The sequence below is a fragment of the Onychomys torridus genome, chromosome 2 (genome assembly GCF_903995425.1).
Source record: "Onychomys torridus chromosome 2, mOncTor1.1, whole genome shotgun sequence".
In the NCBI taxonomy this organism is placed as follows: Eukaryota; Metazoa; Chordata; class Mammalia; order Rodentia; family Cricetidae; genus Onychomys; species Onychomys torridus.
In genome coordinates, this window is record NC_050444.1 from 146,269,194 (window position 1) to 146,285,293 (window position 16,100).

General features: G+C 49.5%; 1 protein-coding gene across 1 annotated transcript; it reads right to left on the bottom strand.

The window, feature by feature from the left end:
* Positions 1 to 2,805: 2,805 nt before the first annotated feature.
* Positions 2,806 to 15,782, bottom strand: Themis2 (thymocyte selection associated family member 2). Its single transcript, XM_036177342.1, has 6 exons — positions 15,689 to 15,782; positions 11,476 to 11,616; positions 7,554 to 7,964; positions 5,480 to 6,567; positions 3,460 to 3,613; positions 2,806 to 3,112 (listed from the first exon to the last, which is right to left on the bottom strand). Exons 1-6 carry the CDS (start codon positions 15,780 to 15,782, stop codon positions 3,003 to 3,005), a joined length of 1,998 nt encoding a protein of 665 aa, XP_036033235.1. The 3' UTR covers positions 2,806 to 3,002.
* Between the last annotated feature and the right edge of the window lie 318 nt (positions 15,783 to 16,100).

A 16,100-nucleotide genomic window follows, 5' to 3' on the forward strand; every position in this document is an offset into this window, starting at 1 on the left:
GGTTACAAATACATGCCACTAGGCCCAGCTTACCTCTAGGTGCTATGGATCCAAACAGGCCATCCTCAATAAAGGGAACACCTTACCCACTAGGCCACCTCCCCAGTCCTTGTAATTCCTTTAAGCATAGTTTCCAAGCTAAGAAATTACTGCCTTTCTCTACACTGAAGCATTTGATTACTCAGAAATCCTTTTTTTTTTTTTTTAATGTGTTTAAGTATTTTGCCTCCATGTATATGCACCATGTTCATCTAGAGCCCACATAAGCCAGAAGAGAGGGTCAGAATCCCAGGAACTGGATGACAGTTGTGAGCAGCCGAGTGGGTGCCGGGAACTAAACCTGGGCCCTCTACAAGAACACCCAGTCCTCTGGACCACTGAGCTGTCTCTCTAAGCCCTGGAAATCCTATTTCCTAGGAACTGGTAGCCTTCTTTTCTGCCAAGGTTGAACTTGTGCCAAGTTTGAACTTGTATGTGGCACCTTCTATGTTGATCCATCCTCTGGTAGTTCAGAGCCAGGAAGGAACTTCCTGTCAAGATCTTACCGCTTCTCTCCACTGTCTGTCCCTGGATCTTCCAGTACAAGGAACATTGGCTTCTAGGGGAGAGGCAGGTAGAAATTGGTGGATGAGATACCCATAGTTGGGACTGGCCAGCAGCCTGTAGGAATCACCTGGAGAACTCCATTCAAGGGTATAAAGGTCAGAGGACCTGCAATGACAGGTCCAGGCAGCCCAGAGAGGAGCAGACTCAGGAGTAGTGCCTGGGATCCAATCAGAAAATGGACCCCGGCTCACAGCTGTAAATTCAGCATTTGTTTATCTGCTGTCTTCTCTGGTGGCCTAGGGCTAAATTCTGTGACTTCACCAGCTTTCAGCTCCCACATTTCCCTGGATATGACAGATGGCCTCACCCAACATGCCTAAACCAACCTTGGAAGTTACATGGACAAAGGTTTGTATTTGTCCTTTTATCTCTACCTCTGGACATGATGAGACTGCAGCATAGAAACCAGGATGGCAGACAGAGCTGTGTGGCATCGTGCTAGTCTGGCTTGGTTACCAGAAATACAACAGTGCCAAGTACAGGTACCAAATGCCTTGCAAATATATCAGTTGATCCCTAAAACAATCTTTAGATGTCCTGAAACTAAAGCCTAAAGTGAAACAAGTGGCTGAAATTGGCATTTGGTACAGGGTGTGCTGGGAACCTAATCCAGACTGCTTTTTGGAGCCCTCTCCTTAACCACTGTGGTGGTCTACCTCCTGAGACCATCAGTTGCTAAGCCTGTTTCTTAATCTTTAAAATCAGGCTGCTGTTTCTCTTCAAGAGCTCAAGGTTTGGATATGGTTTCTAAAGGGTCTGGTGCTCAGGTAAGACTTAATAAATTATTCATACAGAAGTGGGTGTCATTTTGAGTCTGGGGCTTTAGCCTGAAATGGTCTTGGGTAGTCACCTAGCAGCTTTAACCATGTCACAGCACCACTCAAAGCATGCCTTGGGGCTGGAGAGATGGCTCAGTGGTTAAGCACACTGGCTGTTCTTCCAGAGGACCTGGGTTTAGCTCCCAGCACCCACATGGCAGCTCACAACTGCCTGTAGCTCCAGTTCTAGGGGATCTGGCATCCTCATACATGCAGGCAAAATACCAATGCACATAAAAATAAATTATTTTAAAAAGCATGCCAGTTTCCACAGCTTTGGGTCCCATTAGTTTCTTGTTGGGTTTTTTTTCTGCCCTTAATAAATATGTAGATCAATCTGGCCTTGAACTCAGAGATATCCACTTGCTTCTTCCTCCACCAGAGTGCTGAAATTAAAGGTGTACACCACCAAGCCCAGCTTTAAATTTTTTTAATTGTGTCTTATTTTTGTGGGGGTGGACAGGGATGTGCAGATGAGTATAGTGCCCACAGAGTCCAAAAACAGGTGGTAGATGCCCTGGAGCTGGAGTTACAAGCAGTTGTGAGTAGGTGCTGGGAACTGAACTTGGGTCCTCTGCAAGAGCAGCAAAAGGCTCTTAATCACTGAGCCATCTCTCCAGTCCCTCCATCTTTGTGATTTAGCTCTTTTAGTTCCACAAACAGATTTTGAGACCCAAAGTACTACCTAAAGTTTTGTTCTTGGAGGCAAAATCTCACATTTATTTGTACAAGCCCATTTACCAGGTGCTGATCATGAGCTGGATTCTACCAACATGAGAATACTGTCTGCCCCTGGGCACAGAGCCTGGACTGCAGAATCGTCAGAACAGACAAAGGAGGTGGCAAACATGGTGCTGCAGTGAGAATTGACTTCCCTTTACCAGGAGGCAGGCAGTACTGAAGCTGGTGGCCTTTGATTCTTTTTTGCACCTAGTTGTGGGACAACTGATAAGCGCAGGAGTGAACAGAACTTAAATGGCTTCTCTGGACACTAAAGCTCTAAGGCTGAGAGCATCACATGTAAACTTCTGGGACCAGGCAGAGGCAGGAACCCTCTAGAACCCAAAGGAGGTAGTGTAATTGGACATTTCCTGCCCTATCCCCACTGTTCAGTCCCAAATAAACACACAGAGGCTTATACCAATTATAAATGCTCAGCCAATAGCTCAGGCTCATTACCAACTAGCGCTTACATTTTAAGTTAACCCATATTCCTTATTTACATTCTGCTATGTAGAGACACCTTTATTAGCATGGTGTGTTCATCTGCTGCTCCCTTGGCACCTGCCTGGTGACTCCTGACTCTGCCCTTCTCCTTCCCATCCTTAGTTTGGTCACCCACCCATACCTCCTGCCTGGCTACTGGCCAATCAGCGTTTTATTAACCAATGAGAGCAACACATACTCACAGTATAGAGAAGGATTATTCTACAACTAGGTAGGAATAGTGTCTGTCCCATTTTCAGTTCCATGCCCATCCGAGTCTGAGTCCCTGGAGACTTTGCCCTAGGTCTCAAGAGTGCAGCAGCAGCTGGGAACTGTGGCCTCCCCAGTACCTAGATGATTTTCTGAAAGGGCTCAAATTTCTTCATAGTCATGGTCATCCATATCTGGGTCAGGCAGGGGATATGACTCAGTGATAGAATATTTGCCGAGTGTGCTTGAGGGTTTGGATGTCATGCCCACCACTGAAGAAGAAGAAAAGAAAGTCCAGATTATTCGGAATCTTGTCTTTAGGCAAGTTCCTCCCCTCTTCAGTTTCCTCCCATGAACAGGGAAGGTGGGCTAACTTCCTAGAAGCCACAGTCCATTTTCCTTGACCACTGCAGCCATTTTTCTGTCCTGATTGTCATAAGAGGACATTGTATCTGGGACTGGTCTCATTTCATTGCTAGGGTGTGGGGTCTAGGGAGAAAGACCTCTCTACCTGACCCACTCCATACAAGCTTGGCTCTCTCAAACTAGCACCACAGTAGGGTCTCCCGGGCAGAACTAGCAGAGGTGGGAGAGGAACTTGATGGGCCAAAGGACTCACCTGAATCCTGGGTTTGAGTCTGGGATTTAAGGTCTTTCTTGTGGACAGGAATCTTGCTGTACAGATTTGATTTGTCCTTGGGAAGGTCTTCCAAGGTCGTCTTCGCCTTGGGTTCAGGCTGTGGGTAGGATTCCTGTTGTCTTATAACTTGAGACTGAGCAGGAAAACAAAACAAAAAATCCAAAAGACCAGAAATCAGAAAAGGTACAAGGATCAGCTGTCAAGCCTGTGTGAGACAGAGTTTCCCGACAGTGCCACTTGCTGTCTGCTTTTCTGGGTCAGGCTCCTCAGGGACAGGAGTCCCTCATGAGACTTAAACTCCTCGGGACTCACCTTTTTAACTTCCTCGGGCACATAGGCAGTGCAGTCAGGGCCGAGTTCAAACCCAGCCCTTCCTTCCTCCTAGCTGTATGAGTTCAGGTGACTTGCCTTTGTTATCTCTGCTGTAAAGAGAATGCTGGTATCTCTGTGTGAGTGAGTGAGTGAGTGTGTGTGTGTGTGTTAGTGTGTGTGAGTGTGTCTGTGTTTGTGTGTGTGTCTGTGTGAGTGTGTCTGTGTTAGTGTGTGAGTGTGTTTGTGTGTGTGTCTGTGTGAGTGTGTCTGTGTTAGTGTGTGAGTGTGTCTGTGTTTGTGTGTGTGTCTGTGTGAGTGTGTCTGTGTTAGTGTGTGTGTGTGCGTGCGTGTGCACAGAGGAGGGGCACTGTGAGAATAGGTAGGGTCAGCCACCAAGTAAACATACTATAGACAAATAGGAAGTGGCTAACACAAGGGCTTGTGGGGGAAGTCCTCTTGGGTTTACCACTAAGAAAGATGCTCGGGTAGCTTGAGCCTGTGTCCTCACTCTCCCATCTTTGGTTCCCCTTAGCTCGTTCAGCAGTGTCCACCAGTGTCCTTGGAGATGTGGGATTTCTGCTCTCACTCCCTTACCCTGCCTAACTCTCTTTAGGCAGAGAGACTACAATACAGTGAGCTGAAAATGGCATGTCTCTAAGCTATGCACACAGCAGTAAGATGACAGAGAACAGGGCGACGATGGCCATGGGTCTAGTATAGGTCTAGTATGGGTCACCTGAATTCTGTGACCCATACTAGACCCATGTGCCAACCCAGAGCCCTTCTTCTGTGGCTGGAGTTGGAATACAAAGTTGTAGAAGGTGGCCCAGGAATGCCAGACTGGAATCAAGTCATAAAGGATGCCATGTGGAACCACTGAAGGTTTCAACACTGTCCAGCAGGCAACCAGAGAAAGATTTAGGATCTATTCTGGCTAGTTTTAACTGCCAATTTGATACAACCTAGAATTACCTGGGCAGAGAGTCTAGATGAGGAATTATCTAGATTAGGTTGGTCTGTGGGCATGCCTATGGGGGATTGTCTTGACTGCCAACCAATGTTGGACAACCATTCCCTATGCTGAACTGTATAAAAGGAAAGAAAGAAAGTCAGCAAGAAGGCTAGCAGGCGGTATGCATGCCTCAGATGCTTTCTGCTCTTGACTGGACATGGTATGGCCAGCTGTCTCAAGCCCGTCTGTGACTTCCCTGCAGTGAAAGGCTGGAACCTGGAATTGTGAACTAAAATAAACCTTCCTCCTCTAAGTTGCTTTTGGTTCGGGGCATTTTATCACGGCCACAGAAAACAAACTGGACAGGAGGCCATCCTCAGAGCCACTGTAAGAACAGATGATGCTCCACTGGGAGTGGCAGCCAGGTGGCAGGAAAAGCACCAGGAACTTAGAGTCAGAATGTCCACACTCAAGTCCAGGCCTTCCATTTAGTAATTCTGACTTTGGGGGCATGCCAGCGTCTCAATCCTCATTTTCTCAATACTAAAATACTGATAATTGCACCAACTTCAGGATTATGAGGCCTGAGTGGGAACAGTTGGTACAAAGAACAGAATTTAATGAGCTGCAAGTTCAATACAATTGGAGAGAATCAGGGCAGGCAAAAAGCAAGGAAAGGGCCCAGGGTGAGCCCCACAGGTGAGCCCCTCCCTGCCCGTGGGGTCCCGTGTATACCTTCACACTGTCTTCTTTGCAGCTCTGTATGATCTGCTTCTGCACACTGACACTCTTGCTCTTTGGGGGCCTGGGTGGGGGTGCTTGGCTCTCAGAGGCTGGCAGCTTCCGGAGACTGTAGTAGAAGGCTTCTGACAGTTCCTCTACCCTGGCGACAGAGAGTGGCCTAGCCACCTGACCCGGCTGCCCTTCAACCTCTGCTACAGTCAGGTCCATCCACCGGGGAGGGATTTCAAAGCACATTTCTGGCTGGGAATCCAGGCCTACCACCAAAGAGGGTTCTGCGAGCCTCTCCTCCAGCCGCAGGCCGGGGAAGGAGACCAGAGGGTCAGTGGGGTGCTGGGCATCCTTGGCCACCACCTTGACCTCACAGGGCAGGGGGAACTGGGCAGTGAGATCTGTTAGGCTGTAGCGCCGGCCATCAGTCACCTCCTCCACAAAGCTACCAGAGAGGTAGAGGGGTAGCAGAATCTGTTCTTTGCTCTCCACTTCCTCCTCTTCCTCCTCCAACTCCTCCTCTTCCTCCCCGGCCTGCTCACTCAGACGCTGACATATCACGACATCTATGCCCTGGCCCTGGGTCCCACAGACCTGGCCTTGCCTCAGCACCTCCAGCCGATCACCCACAGCCAGGAAAGAAAACCCAGGGTTCTCCTCTTCATTTCCATCACAGTCTTTTGTGGCCACCACCCTGAGGGGTCGACCTGGCTGGAGAGCACCCAGAAGGTCATAGGCCGTGGGGAACTCCCTTGGCCTCCGCCTCAGCTTGCCCTGGTAGGCCCCAGAGAGAAAAAAGTATCTGGGAACTCTTCGGCTCTTGCTTGAGGCCACGACCCGCCAGGGTGGCGAGGCTGGCCCGTAGATGCAGAGCCTCTGGCCTTTGCGTAGGGAGCCCACCCAGGGGCTGAGGAAGATGGGTGGGCCCTCAGGAACCTCCAGGATCTCAGTGGACATTGGGAAGGGGCCTCCCTGGGCCAGGACCTCACTCAGCAGCAGCGGTTTGATGAAGTGGATGTGCTGGGAGGAGGCGGTGACGTCTTCTACCTCCACCTCCAGGGTGGATGGGATCTTGACAATGGTGCGGCGCACTGTGGGGAGAAGGGCAGTTCAGGAGTGCAGCATAACACCCCGTGGTGGCCCCCGCCCCAGCTCCAACTCCTGTTTCATCTTTTCTTTCCCACAATCATACTATACTAGGTTTTCTAGCCAACCTCTTCAACTTCTTGTTGTTGTTGTTGTTTTTCGAGACAGGGTTTCTCTGTAGCTTTGGAGGCTGTCCTGGAACTCACTTTGTAGACCAGGCTGACCTCGAACTCACAGAGATCTGCCTGGCTCTGCCTCCCGAGTGCTGGGATTAAAGGCATGCGCCACCACTGCCTGGTCCCCTCCCCCTTTATTGATTTTACTATTTTAAAAACTGTTTGTTTTTTATTCATTTATTTGTGTGTGCGTCTATCTGTGTTTCCAGTTGTGTAGGCATGTGTTCATGTTGTGGTATGAATGTGGAGGTCAAAGGACAATGTACAGAAGTCCATTCTCTCCTTCTGCATGTGAGCCCCAGGGATGGAACTTGTGCTTGATGGTGGCAGCACCTATGCTTTCTGAGGCATCTCACTCTCCCACTCCTGCTTTAAAAACACATGTATATATAATTTTATTATTGGAGTGTGTGTGTGTGTGTGTGTGTGTGTGTGTGTGTGTATACAAACGCCAAAGTGAACATGGAGGTCAGAGGACAATTTTCACAGCAAAGGCTTTTATGCACTGAGCTACCTTGCTGTCCCCTCTTTTAATTAATAAATTGTTTTGTTTTTCAGTTTTGAGACAGCATCTGTGTAGCCCTGGCCTTTGTGTAACCCAACCTTGGCCAACTCTGTAAAGCATGTGGGACTTCGGATGTGTTTATCCTATTTTTCTCTCTTTTTATACCACATTTCCCATCGCATTGGGCATCTGTATCCTCCTATGTGGCCGACACTGCGTAAGCAAGCTGGAGCCCCCAGACTATGCACAGAGTTGGTATCTTTGAACTGTGCAGCTTCCAGCCAACTCCACTCCTGCCCAGGTAACTCACTGTGCATCACGGCTTGGAGCATATACTGGGGCTTCAGGATCACGGTGCGCCAGGGTAGGCTGGGGCAGGTGAGCATAAGGCCCGTCATGGCTGGGTCCTGCAGGATTTGGAGCAGAGTTTGTGGGGGACCAGGCTTGCATCTCCAGAAGGGTCCATTCTGGGAAAGGGGCAGATGGAGGATGATCTCCTGGTTCTTTGAGTCCTGGACACAGCGTGCATAGTGGGTCCCATGATGCATCTCTACAGCCTCAAGCCTGAGGGGCTGGTTCACAGGCACCACCCTGGCCTCTGTGACAATTCTTTGAGTTGACTTGAAGTAAATGGGCTGCTGTGTGGCGTTCTGAGGCATGGCAGAGATGAGCTTGTCCAGGGTTCTGTAGCTCTGCAGGCTGGTGAGTGTGCTGAAGAGACCTGTGGGAGTCAGCAGAGGGAGGAAGAAGGGGGGAAGGGCAGGCCTTTGCTGGGGCAGGCTCTGCGGACTACCAGCCAGAGTCTCTGCTAGGGCCTGCATCTGGACATCTAGACCAAAGGTCTATGGATGGAGGCTGGGTGAGAGTGTGTGAACAGACAGTGAAGAACAGGAATGGTGATACAAGGGATGTCGCCAGAGACACAGAGAACAGAATAAGGACACATTCACTCATACACACACACACACACACACACACACACACACACACACACACACACACAAAACCAAACTCCCATGCTTTCCCACTTTTCTGACCTCTGTCTCCAACTTGGCCAACCCATCACTTTTTCCTCCAGATACCTCCCCTACAGCTCCAAGCCCACACATCCAAATTCTGCCTCCATTGTCTCTCCTAAATTAGAGCCCCAGTAGCTCCTGGCCCAGGTGCCCTCTGACACCCACCCCTCAGCTGATCTGCCAGGACCACCCGACTGCTCTCCCACCACATCTGCAGTCCCTAGACGTTTCACCACCAGGCCGGTCCATCGCCCAACTTCCGGAAACAGTAATTTTCTGTCCCAAACTCACAACCCACATCTAATCAAGGAAATATCACAAAGCCTGGACTTAAGGAAATCTTACAGAAATACTGGAACTAGATATGGTACAGTGATAGAGTGCTCACTTAGCATGAGAGAGGCCCTGAGCTAGACCTTCAGTGCAAAAGAAATGTATTAATCTGGATTCTTTTCTTTTTTTAAAAAGATTTATTTATTTATTATGTGTATAGAAGAAGGTGCCAGATCTCATTACAGATGGTTGTGAGCCACCATGTGGTTGCTGGGATTGAACTCAGGACCTTTGGAAGAGCAGTCAGTGCTTTTAACCTCTGAGCCATCTCTCCAGCCCTAATCTGGATACTTAAAAAATGTCCATATGGCCTAGTGTGGTGGTGCATGCCTTAAATGCCAGCACTGAGGAGGCAGAGGCAGCCAGATTTCTTTGGACTTCAAGGGCAGCCTGAAATCTGTGAGACCCTGTTTCAAAAACAAGCAAGCCAGCCAAGCAAGCAGAAAAAGTAACCCCTAAAGGGTTCATTACTACAGAACAGGAGGTGTGTTGTTTGTGCTGGGAGCAGCCTGGGTGGAAAACATGATGCACTGGCCTCAGCTTCCTCCTCTATTATGAGGCCTGGACTTGGTGTTAGATTTGAAGAAGTAACATGTGTAAATAGAGAGGGGAGGAGAGGCTGGCACAGAGCAGGTGCATCCTGAATGCACATACATGTACATATGCTCACTTGTGTACATGCTTACAGCGGGTGGCGGGAGGTGAGCAGAGGTTGATCCTCTAGGTTGGACTGACACACTTTCTCTTGTGACAGTGCTGAGGAGCCCGGGGCTATTCAGATATTCAAATGATGTGTTTCTCCTGTGTTTTGAGGGCTCACTCTTTCTTTTTTTTTGAGACAGGGTTTCTCTGTGTAGCCCTGGCTGTCCTGAAACTCACTCTGTAGACCAGGCTGGCCTTGAACTCAGAGATCTGGCTGCCTCTGCCTCCTGAGTGCTGGCATTTAAGGCATGTGCCGCCACACTAGACCATATGGACATTTTTTAAGAATCCAGATTAATATTAAATTAAGTTAAAAAAAATCACATTTGTGTGCACGTGTGTGTACATGTGCATGCATATACTGTCATAGAGGACAGATGTGCTGGTTTAGTTCTTTCTTTTTATCATGTGGGTCTTAGGAACTGAATTAAAATCATTTGGCAGAAAGATTAGATGTTATCTCAAGATGGAGAAGAAAGAAATACAGAGCAGTGGTTTCCTAAGTACAGAATCTCTGTTTTTGTGTGATGGAAAAGTCCCATAAATGGACAGTAGTATCAGGACATAATATCATGAATGTAATAAATCAATAAAATTAATATACTTAATGAATATCATATAGTTATTGAATGAATACTGTGAATGTAATCAATGAACACCACAAATGTAATTAATATCATGAATGTAATAAAAATAAATAAATAAATAAATAAATAATCACATTTAAGCCAGGCATGGTGGTACACACCTTTAGTCCCAGCACTCAGGAGACAGAGGGAGGCGGATCACTATGAGTTTGAGGCCAGCCTGCTCTACATGGTGAGTTCCAGGCCAACCAAGGCTATATAGTAAGACTTCGTCTCAAAAAAATGAAATGTATGTATGTATGTATGTGCATACTACAGCATTGTATGGAGGTCAGATCTATGTATGCATGTACATGCTACAGCATTGTGTGGAGGTCAGATCTATGTATGCTACAGTACATGTGTGGAGGTCAGATGTATGTATGCGTGTGCACGCCACAGCACATGTGTGGAGGTCAGATCTATGCATGCCACAGCACATGTGTGGAGGTCAGATCTATGTATGCGAGTGCATGCCACAGCACATGTGTGGAGGTCAGATCTATGTATGCGTGTGTACGCCACAGCACATGTGTGGAGGTCAGATCTATGCATACAGCACATGTGTGGAGGTCAGATCTATGTATGCATGTGCACGCCACAGCACATGTGTGGAGGTCAGATCTATGTATGTGTGTGCATGCCACAGCATATGTGTGGAGGTCAGATCTATGTATGCCACAGCACATGTGCGGAGGGAGGTCAGATGTATGTATGCGTGTGCATGCCACAGCACATGTGTGGAGGTCAGATGAGGACCACTTGTAGGCGTCACCCTCTGCTTCTACCACGTAGGTTCTAGGAATTGAACTGGAATCATCAGGCTTGGCAGCATCTTCATGCTCCTACCACCTAAATTTGGGGATTACAGGCATGTGCCACTACACCACAGCTGGTTTATGCGGTGCTGGGATAGGACCCAGGACTTTGTGTACACAGCGAAGCATCCTACCAACTGAGCCTCATCTTCAGATCCTGACCCTTTTTGAGACGGTGTCTCATGCATCCTAGACCGACTAGATATGTAGCTAAAGCTGGCCTTGAAGTCCAGATCTCTAGCCTCTACCTCCCTGTGCTAGAATCCAGGCATGTGCCACCACACCTCTTTCCCTTGGGATTTCTTAGGCACGGAATGGGCACATGCCACACTCCCTTATCTGGGGACCACCTCTTGCTCCTGGATCTGAAGACCCTGGAGGACAGGCCACCCCATCCTGAGCTGGTGCCTGCTTCATGGACCCTGGCCGTCTCTCACTGCCACTCCAGAAGGGACTAGTTCATCCTGAATCCACACACCCAGCTCCCCATAGGGACTGGCACACATGGGCGTCAGGAGATGTTTGATGGATGAATGTCGAGCAAACAGAGACCAAAACCTGAAGACCTGGAGGCAGATGTGATTAGAAGAGGTCAGGGACATGCCAGGCTCAGGGCAGCCTAAAACCAGAGGGACGGAGTAATGTGGGGAGTGGCAACCCCACCCATGAGAGGCTGAAGATATGCCGCCGATGGGATGCCAGGGCAGGCGGGGAGGCAGAGGTGCACACCTTACCTGAGAAGTTGGGGTTGAGCTCCAAGGTCTGACCTGTCTCTGGGTTTTCACAGACCACCTTGTGGAGGTGAACATGGGTGACCTTGATCAGGTCCCCTGTGGAGAGGCAACACTCATTCCCAAAAAGCTCATAGATGGAACCTGTGGAGACACAGACTCAGTTTCTATTTTTGGCAAAGGCGGAGCCCTGGGTGGCCTGTGCCCTGTTCCTTACAAACTCTGCTGCCTTGAGTATCTTTCTCTCTCTTTCAAAATGCTGAGGACAGAATCTGGGGTTCCAAGCGTACATCTAAGTACTCTGTCCCAAGCCGCAGCCTCGGGGCTGGAGAGATAGCTCAGCGGTTAAGAGCACTGGCTACTCTTCCAGAGGACCCAGGTTCAATTCCCAGCTCCCACATGGCAGCTGACAACTGTCTGTAACTCCAGTTCCCTGGGACCTGACATCTTCACACCAATGCACATTAAATAAAGTTAAATAAATTTTAAAAAGCACTGCGTTGGTGGTATAGTGGTGAGCATAGCTGCCTTCCAAGCCACAGCCTCAGCTTTCCTCCTTTTTTTCTGCTAAAAGGCAGCTGGCACCGGGTGGTGGTGGCAGCACACACCTGTAATCTCAGCACTTGGGAGGTAGAAGCAGGTGGATCTCTGTGAGTTCGAGGCCAGTCTGGTCTACAGAGCTAGTCCAGGATAGGCTCCAAAGCAACAGAGAAACCCTGTCTCAAAAAACCAAAAAAAAAAAAAAAAAAAAAAGGCAGCTGGCTCGGCCGGCCATCCCCAGCCCATGGGAGGCAGCCCTGGTCAGGCCCATTCTTGCCTTTCTCCCAATTAGTGATTCCTAGAGTGACTGTACAGTCAGGGTTGGTCCATTTTCCACATCACTGCAGCCTCTGAGGGGGTGGGTGTTCTACCCACGGAGTAATAAATAGCCCATTGAACCCCAACTCCCCTTTACAGTTACAAAATCAGGCTCCGAATACGTAGTCTCCATGTAGATACAGAGGGCCAGGTGGGTACCTAATTCTTCTCACACACTGCTTTCTACCTCAGATGAGGGATTTGCACACTTGTTTGCTCTATCTATCTATCTATCTATCTATCTATCTATCTATCATTAAAACAGGCTCTCTTATAGTTCAGTTTGGCCTGGAACTCTATATCGAGGATGACCTTGAACTTGTGATCCTCCGGAGTGCTAGAATGACAGACAGGAGGTGTGCCTCCATGCCAAGTTCTCTGCAGTACTGGGAATCAAATCCAGGGTTTCACACATGATAGGTGAGCACTCTACCAATTGACCCACATTCCCAGCCCGGATGAGTTGCTTTTAGCTGTTTGTTGTTGTTGTTGTTGTTTTTAAGCTGAGGAAAGGGTTTGAGCTTGCCAGTCAAGCGCTCTATCTACCACTGAGCTAAATCCCCAACCCTGCTGTTCTTTTTTAACCCTGTTTATCTTGAGTACTTTCCACAGCACTCAAGATAAACTGACTCTTGGGAGCCAGTTCTCTCCGTGTGAGACCCACAGATTGAATTCAGGTTGTCAGGGTTGGCAGCGACCACCCTGTCTACCAGCCAGCTCACCAGCCCAGTGACCTCCTCTTAAAGGAAATAGAGGAGGTTGAGGGTCTGAGCCCCACCTCCAAGTTTGACAGCCCACTTACCTGATGCAAAGTACTAAAGCCATGGAGACCATCAGAAGACACACAGTAAGGATCTCACAACGCTGTGTGCGCAGGGTCCCCATCCAGCTGGCAGAGGATGGGGATCTGCAGGCAGCAGTGTCTTGAGGCCACCTAAGAGCCCCTCCCCCAGCACAGCCCTAGTAGGCCTGCACACACGGCCATGGGAAACTGGTGTAAACCTCACTCTAAGCCCTCCGAGAAGTGCACACAGGGTGTGGACCTTCCGGCAGAGGAGATTATATATACCTAGGCCCCGGTTAGCCACAGAGTTATATATACCTGGCCCTGCATTGCTAACTGCTGCTGATGCTCCACTGCCCTGAAGATGCATGACTGCCCTATGGGGAACAGGGGCCCACAATTTCCCTTTCTAAATAACTAGTGACAGCAGTTTCTCTTTCCTATAAAAGACAACCCCGAGAAGTGCTGTCAGTGCCTCCAAATGACCAGTTAAAAAAGGAAGATCAGGAACTCAGGATCATCCTTGGCTAAATAGGGAGTTGTAGGCCAGCCTGGGCTACATGAAACCCTGCCTCAAAAATACCAAAAAGGGGTCAGCAAGATATTGGCAGGTAAAGATTCTTTCATCCCCAAGTCCCACACAGTGGAAGAAAATTGATTCCCAAATGAGATCTCTGACCTCCACATGCACACTGTGGCACATGCATACTCCCCTGACACAATAAATAAATGTAAACAAATGTTCATAAGGCCAGCTGTGGCAAAACACATCTGTAACCACACCTTCAGGAAACAGGCAGGAGGAAGAAGTCTGCGTTACACAGGAAGAGCTTGTCTTAAACCAAAAAAAGGATTAAGGATGCTAGCTCAAGGTTTTACGAAGCCCTGGGTTCCATCACCAGCATGGCAGGAATGTGGAGGTGGGAAGGGGAGAGGGTAGCAGGAGGCTGAACTAGGGGTGTCAAGTCCAGGGTATTTACCTTCAAAACTGGAATTCCTAACCATATGGCCAGCTACTTCACCACACTCTGCCCAACCCTGCCCCCTGGTCACCTACCTTCCATGTGACCTTATCTGCACACCCACACCCCAACTTCGACCACTTCCCACCACCCCAGGTCAGACCAAATGAGGAAACTCAAGTATTGTGACAGAGGTGAGCAAAAGATGCTGGGAGGATGTTCTGGGCTGGAGACAGACAGACAGATGGCTGCTTCAGGGACCCATCAGATTCCAGGGGACTGGAGACACCCACTGGAAAGTGGAGACCCTCCTTAGTCTAGAGTCCACTTGGCCATCAGAACACGTTGCTGGCAGCTGCTGTGGCAGAGCTAGGTTCCCTCACTCTGGAGAGCAGGAAGAAGCAGGCACCCACGACAGACAGGCTGTTCTCTGAGGAAGGAGCCTGCATCCCAGGATCTCCCTCCACTCTCCTCTCTGCCTCCCTCTTTTCCGAGGGGGCTGTGGTTCCTCCCTCCACAGAGCAGCCAAGCGGGTCTCTCATCCACTACATCCCCTTCTTCCCCAACCCCCACCCCCAGCCAGTCAGTCCTCGGCCACTTGCTGTTTTGAGCCATAACTGGTGACTGTGTCCCTGATATGCCCATCTCTTCTCTGCTACGAACCAGAAAAGCTGTAGGCAAGGGGCAGGTGTGCAAGGCAAAGAGCGGGAAGGTTTCCTGGAGGAAGGACCACTCAAGCTGAAGAAAGCAAGACATGATCTGACCATCTAGCAAGAGGGCCAGGGAGACAGAAGGCAAGGAGCATAGAGCCCAGTCGGAAGGCTGATCTGGTCCTTAAATAACGCACGCCTTTAATCCCAGCACTGGGGAGGCAGCGCCAGGTGGATCTCTGTGAGTTCGAGGCCAGCCTGGTCTACAGAGCCAGGACAGGCACCAAAGCTACACAGAGAAACTCTGTCTCGAAAAGCAAAAAAAAAAAAAAACAACAACAACAAAATGAACTGGGGTGTATCTCAGTGGTTGGAGCTCAGGGCCCCAGAAAGGGAGAGCTGAGAAAAGTGGGGGAGAGGGAGGAGAGAGACAGAAAAAGGAGCAACAGCAAGCCAGTCAAGGCAATTTCAGGCAGAGTCAAAAGGATCACTGCAAGTCTGAGGCCAGCCTGGGCTACAAAACAAGATCCCCTCTCATGTAAGGAAAAAAAAAAAAGGCAACAATAACTGTAGCAAGCGCCCTAAAGCCCGCCTCACACAGAGGACCAGTGATCTCCGTTTACTTATTTATCCACTTACGGTTTTAACTGTTCTTGTTACTTGAGACAGGACTCCCTAGGTTGTTCAGGTTGTCCTTGCCTCCCCGCCGCCCGGTGCTACCTCACCGACTTCTCATCACCCACGGGACGAAAGCCGAGGAGCGGGGAGGTGGGTTTGGTGCGAACTCATAAAGCTCGGGCAAGAGGCAGGGTCCGATTTCAAACCCCAACATCCTCAGGGTCTCACTCAGTACTAGACTGACTAGCCTCCAGCTTGTGCCAGTCCTCCTGCCTGGGCTCCTCATTGTTGGGATTACAGGCATGATCCACCATGCCTGGCTGCTTCCCCCAGGGCCCGCTTACCCTCGAAGTAGACTCCGGAGCAGACCCGCAGCACGCGCGGAAGGGAGGCGGGGTCCAGGAAGCTAGCGAAGTCCTGCAGCGGCATGGGCTCCATGGTCCTCGGCCCCGAGCGCTCAGACCAGTCTGCAGCTCGAAGAGGAGAGCCCGGAGCCACGCCCACCCGAGAGGCCACGCCCCGACCACGCCCCTCGAGCTTGTCCATAGGAGCTCAGTTGGTTGACTAACATCCCCAAATCTTACTGAATCCTTTCTCAGTTAAAGTTTCTACTGTTGTGATAAAACGCCAAGACCAAAAGCAACTTGGGAGGAGAGAGTTCATTTCACCTACAGCTCTGGAATCACAATCCATCACAAAGGGACCTGAACCTGGAGGCTGGCATTGATACAAGCCATTAAGGAGCGCAGCTTAATG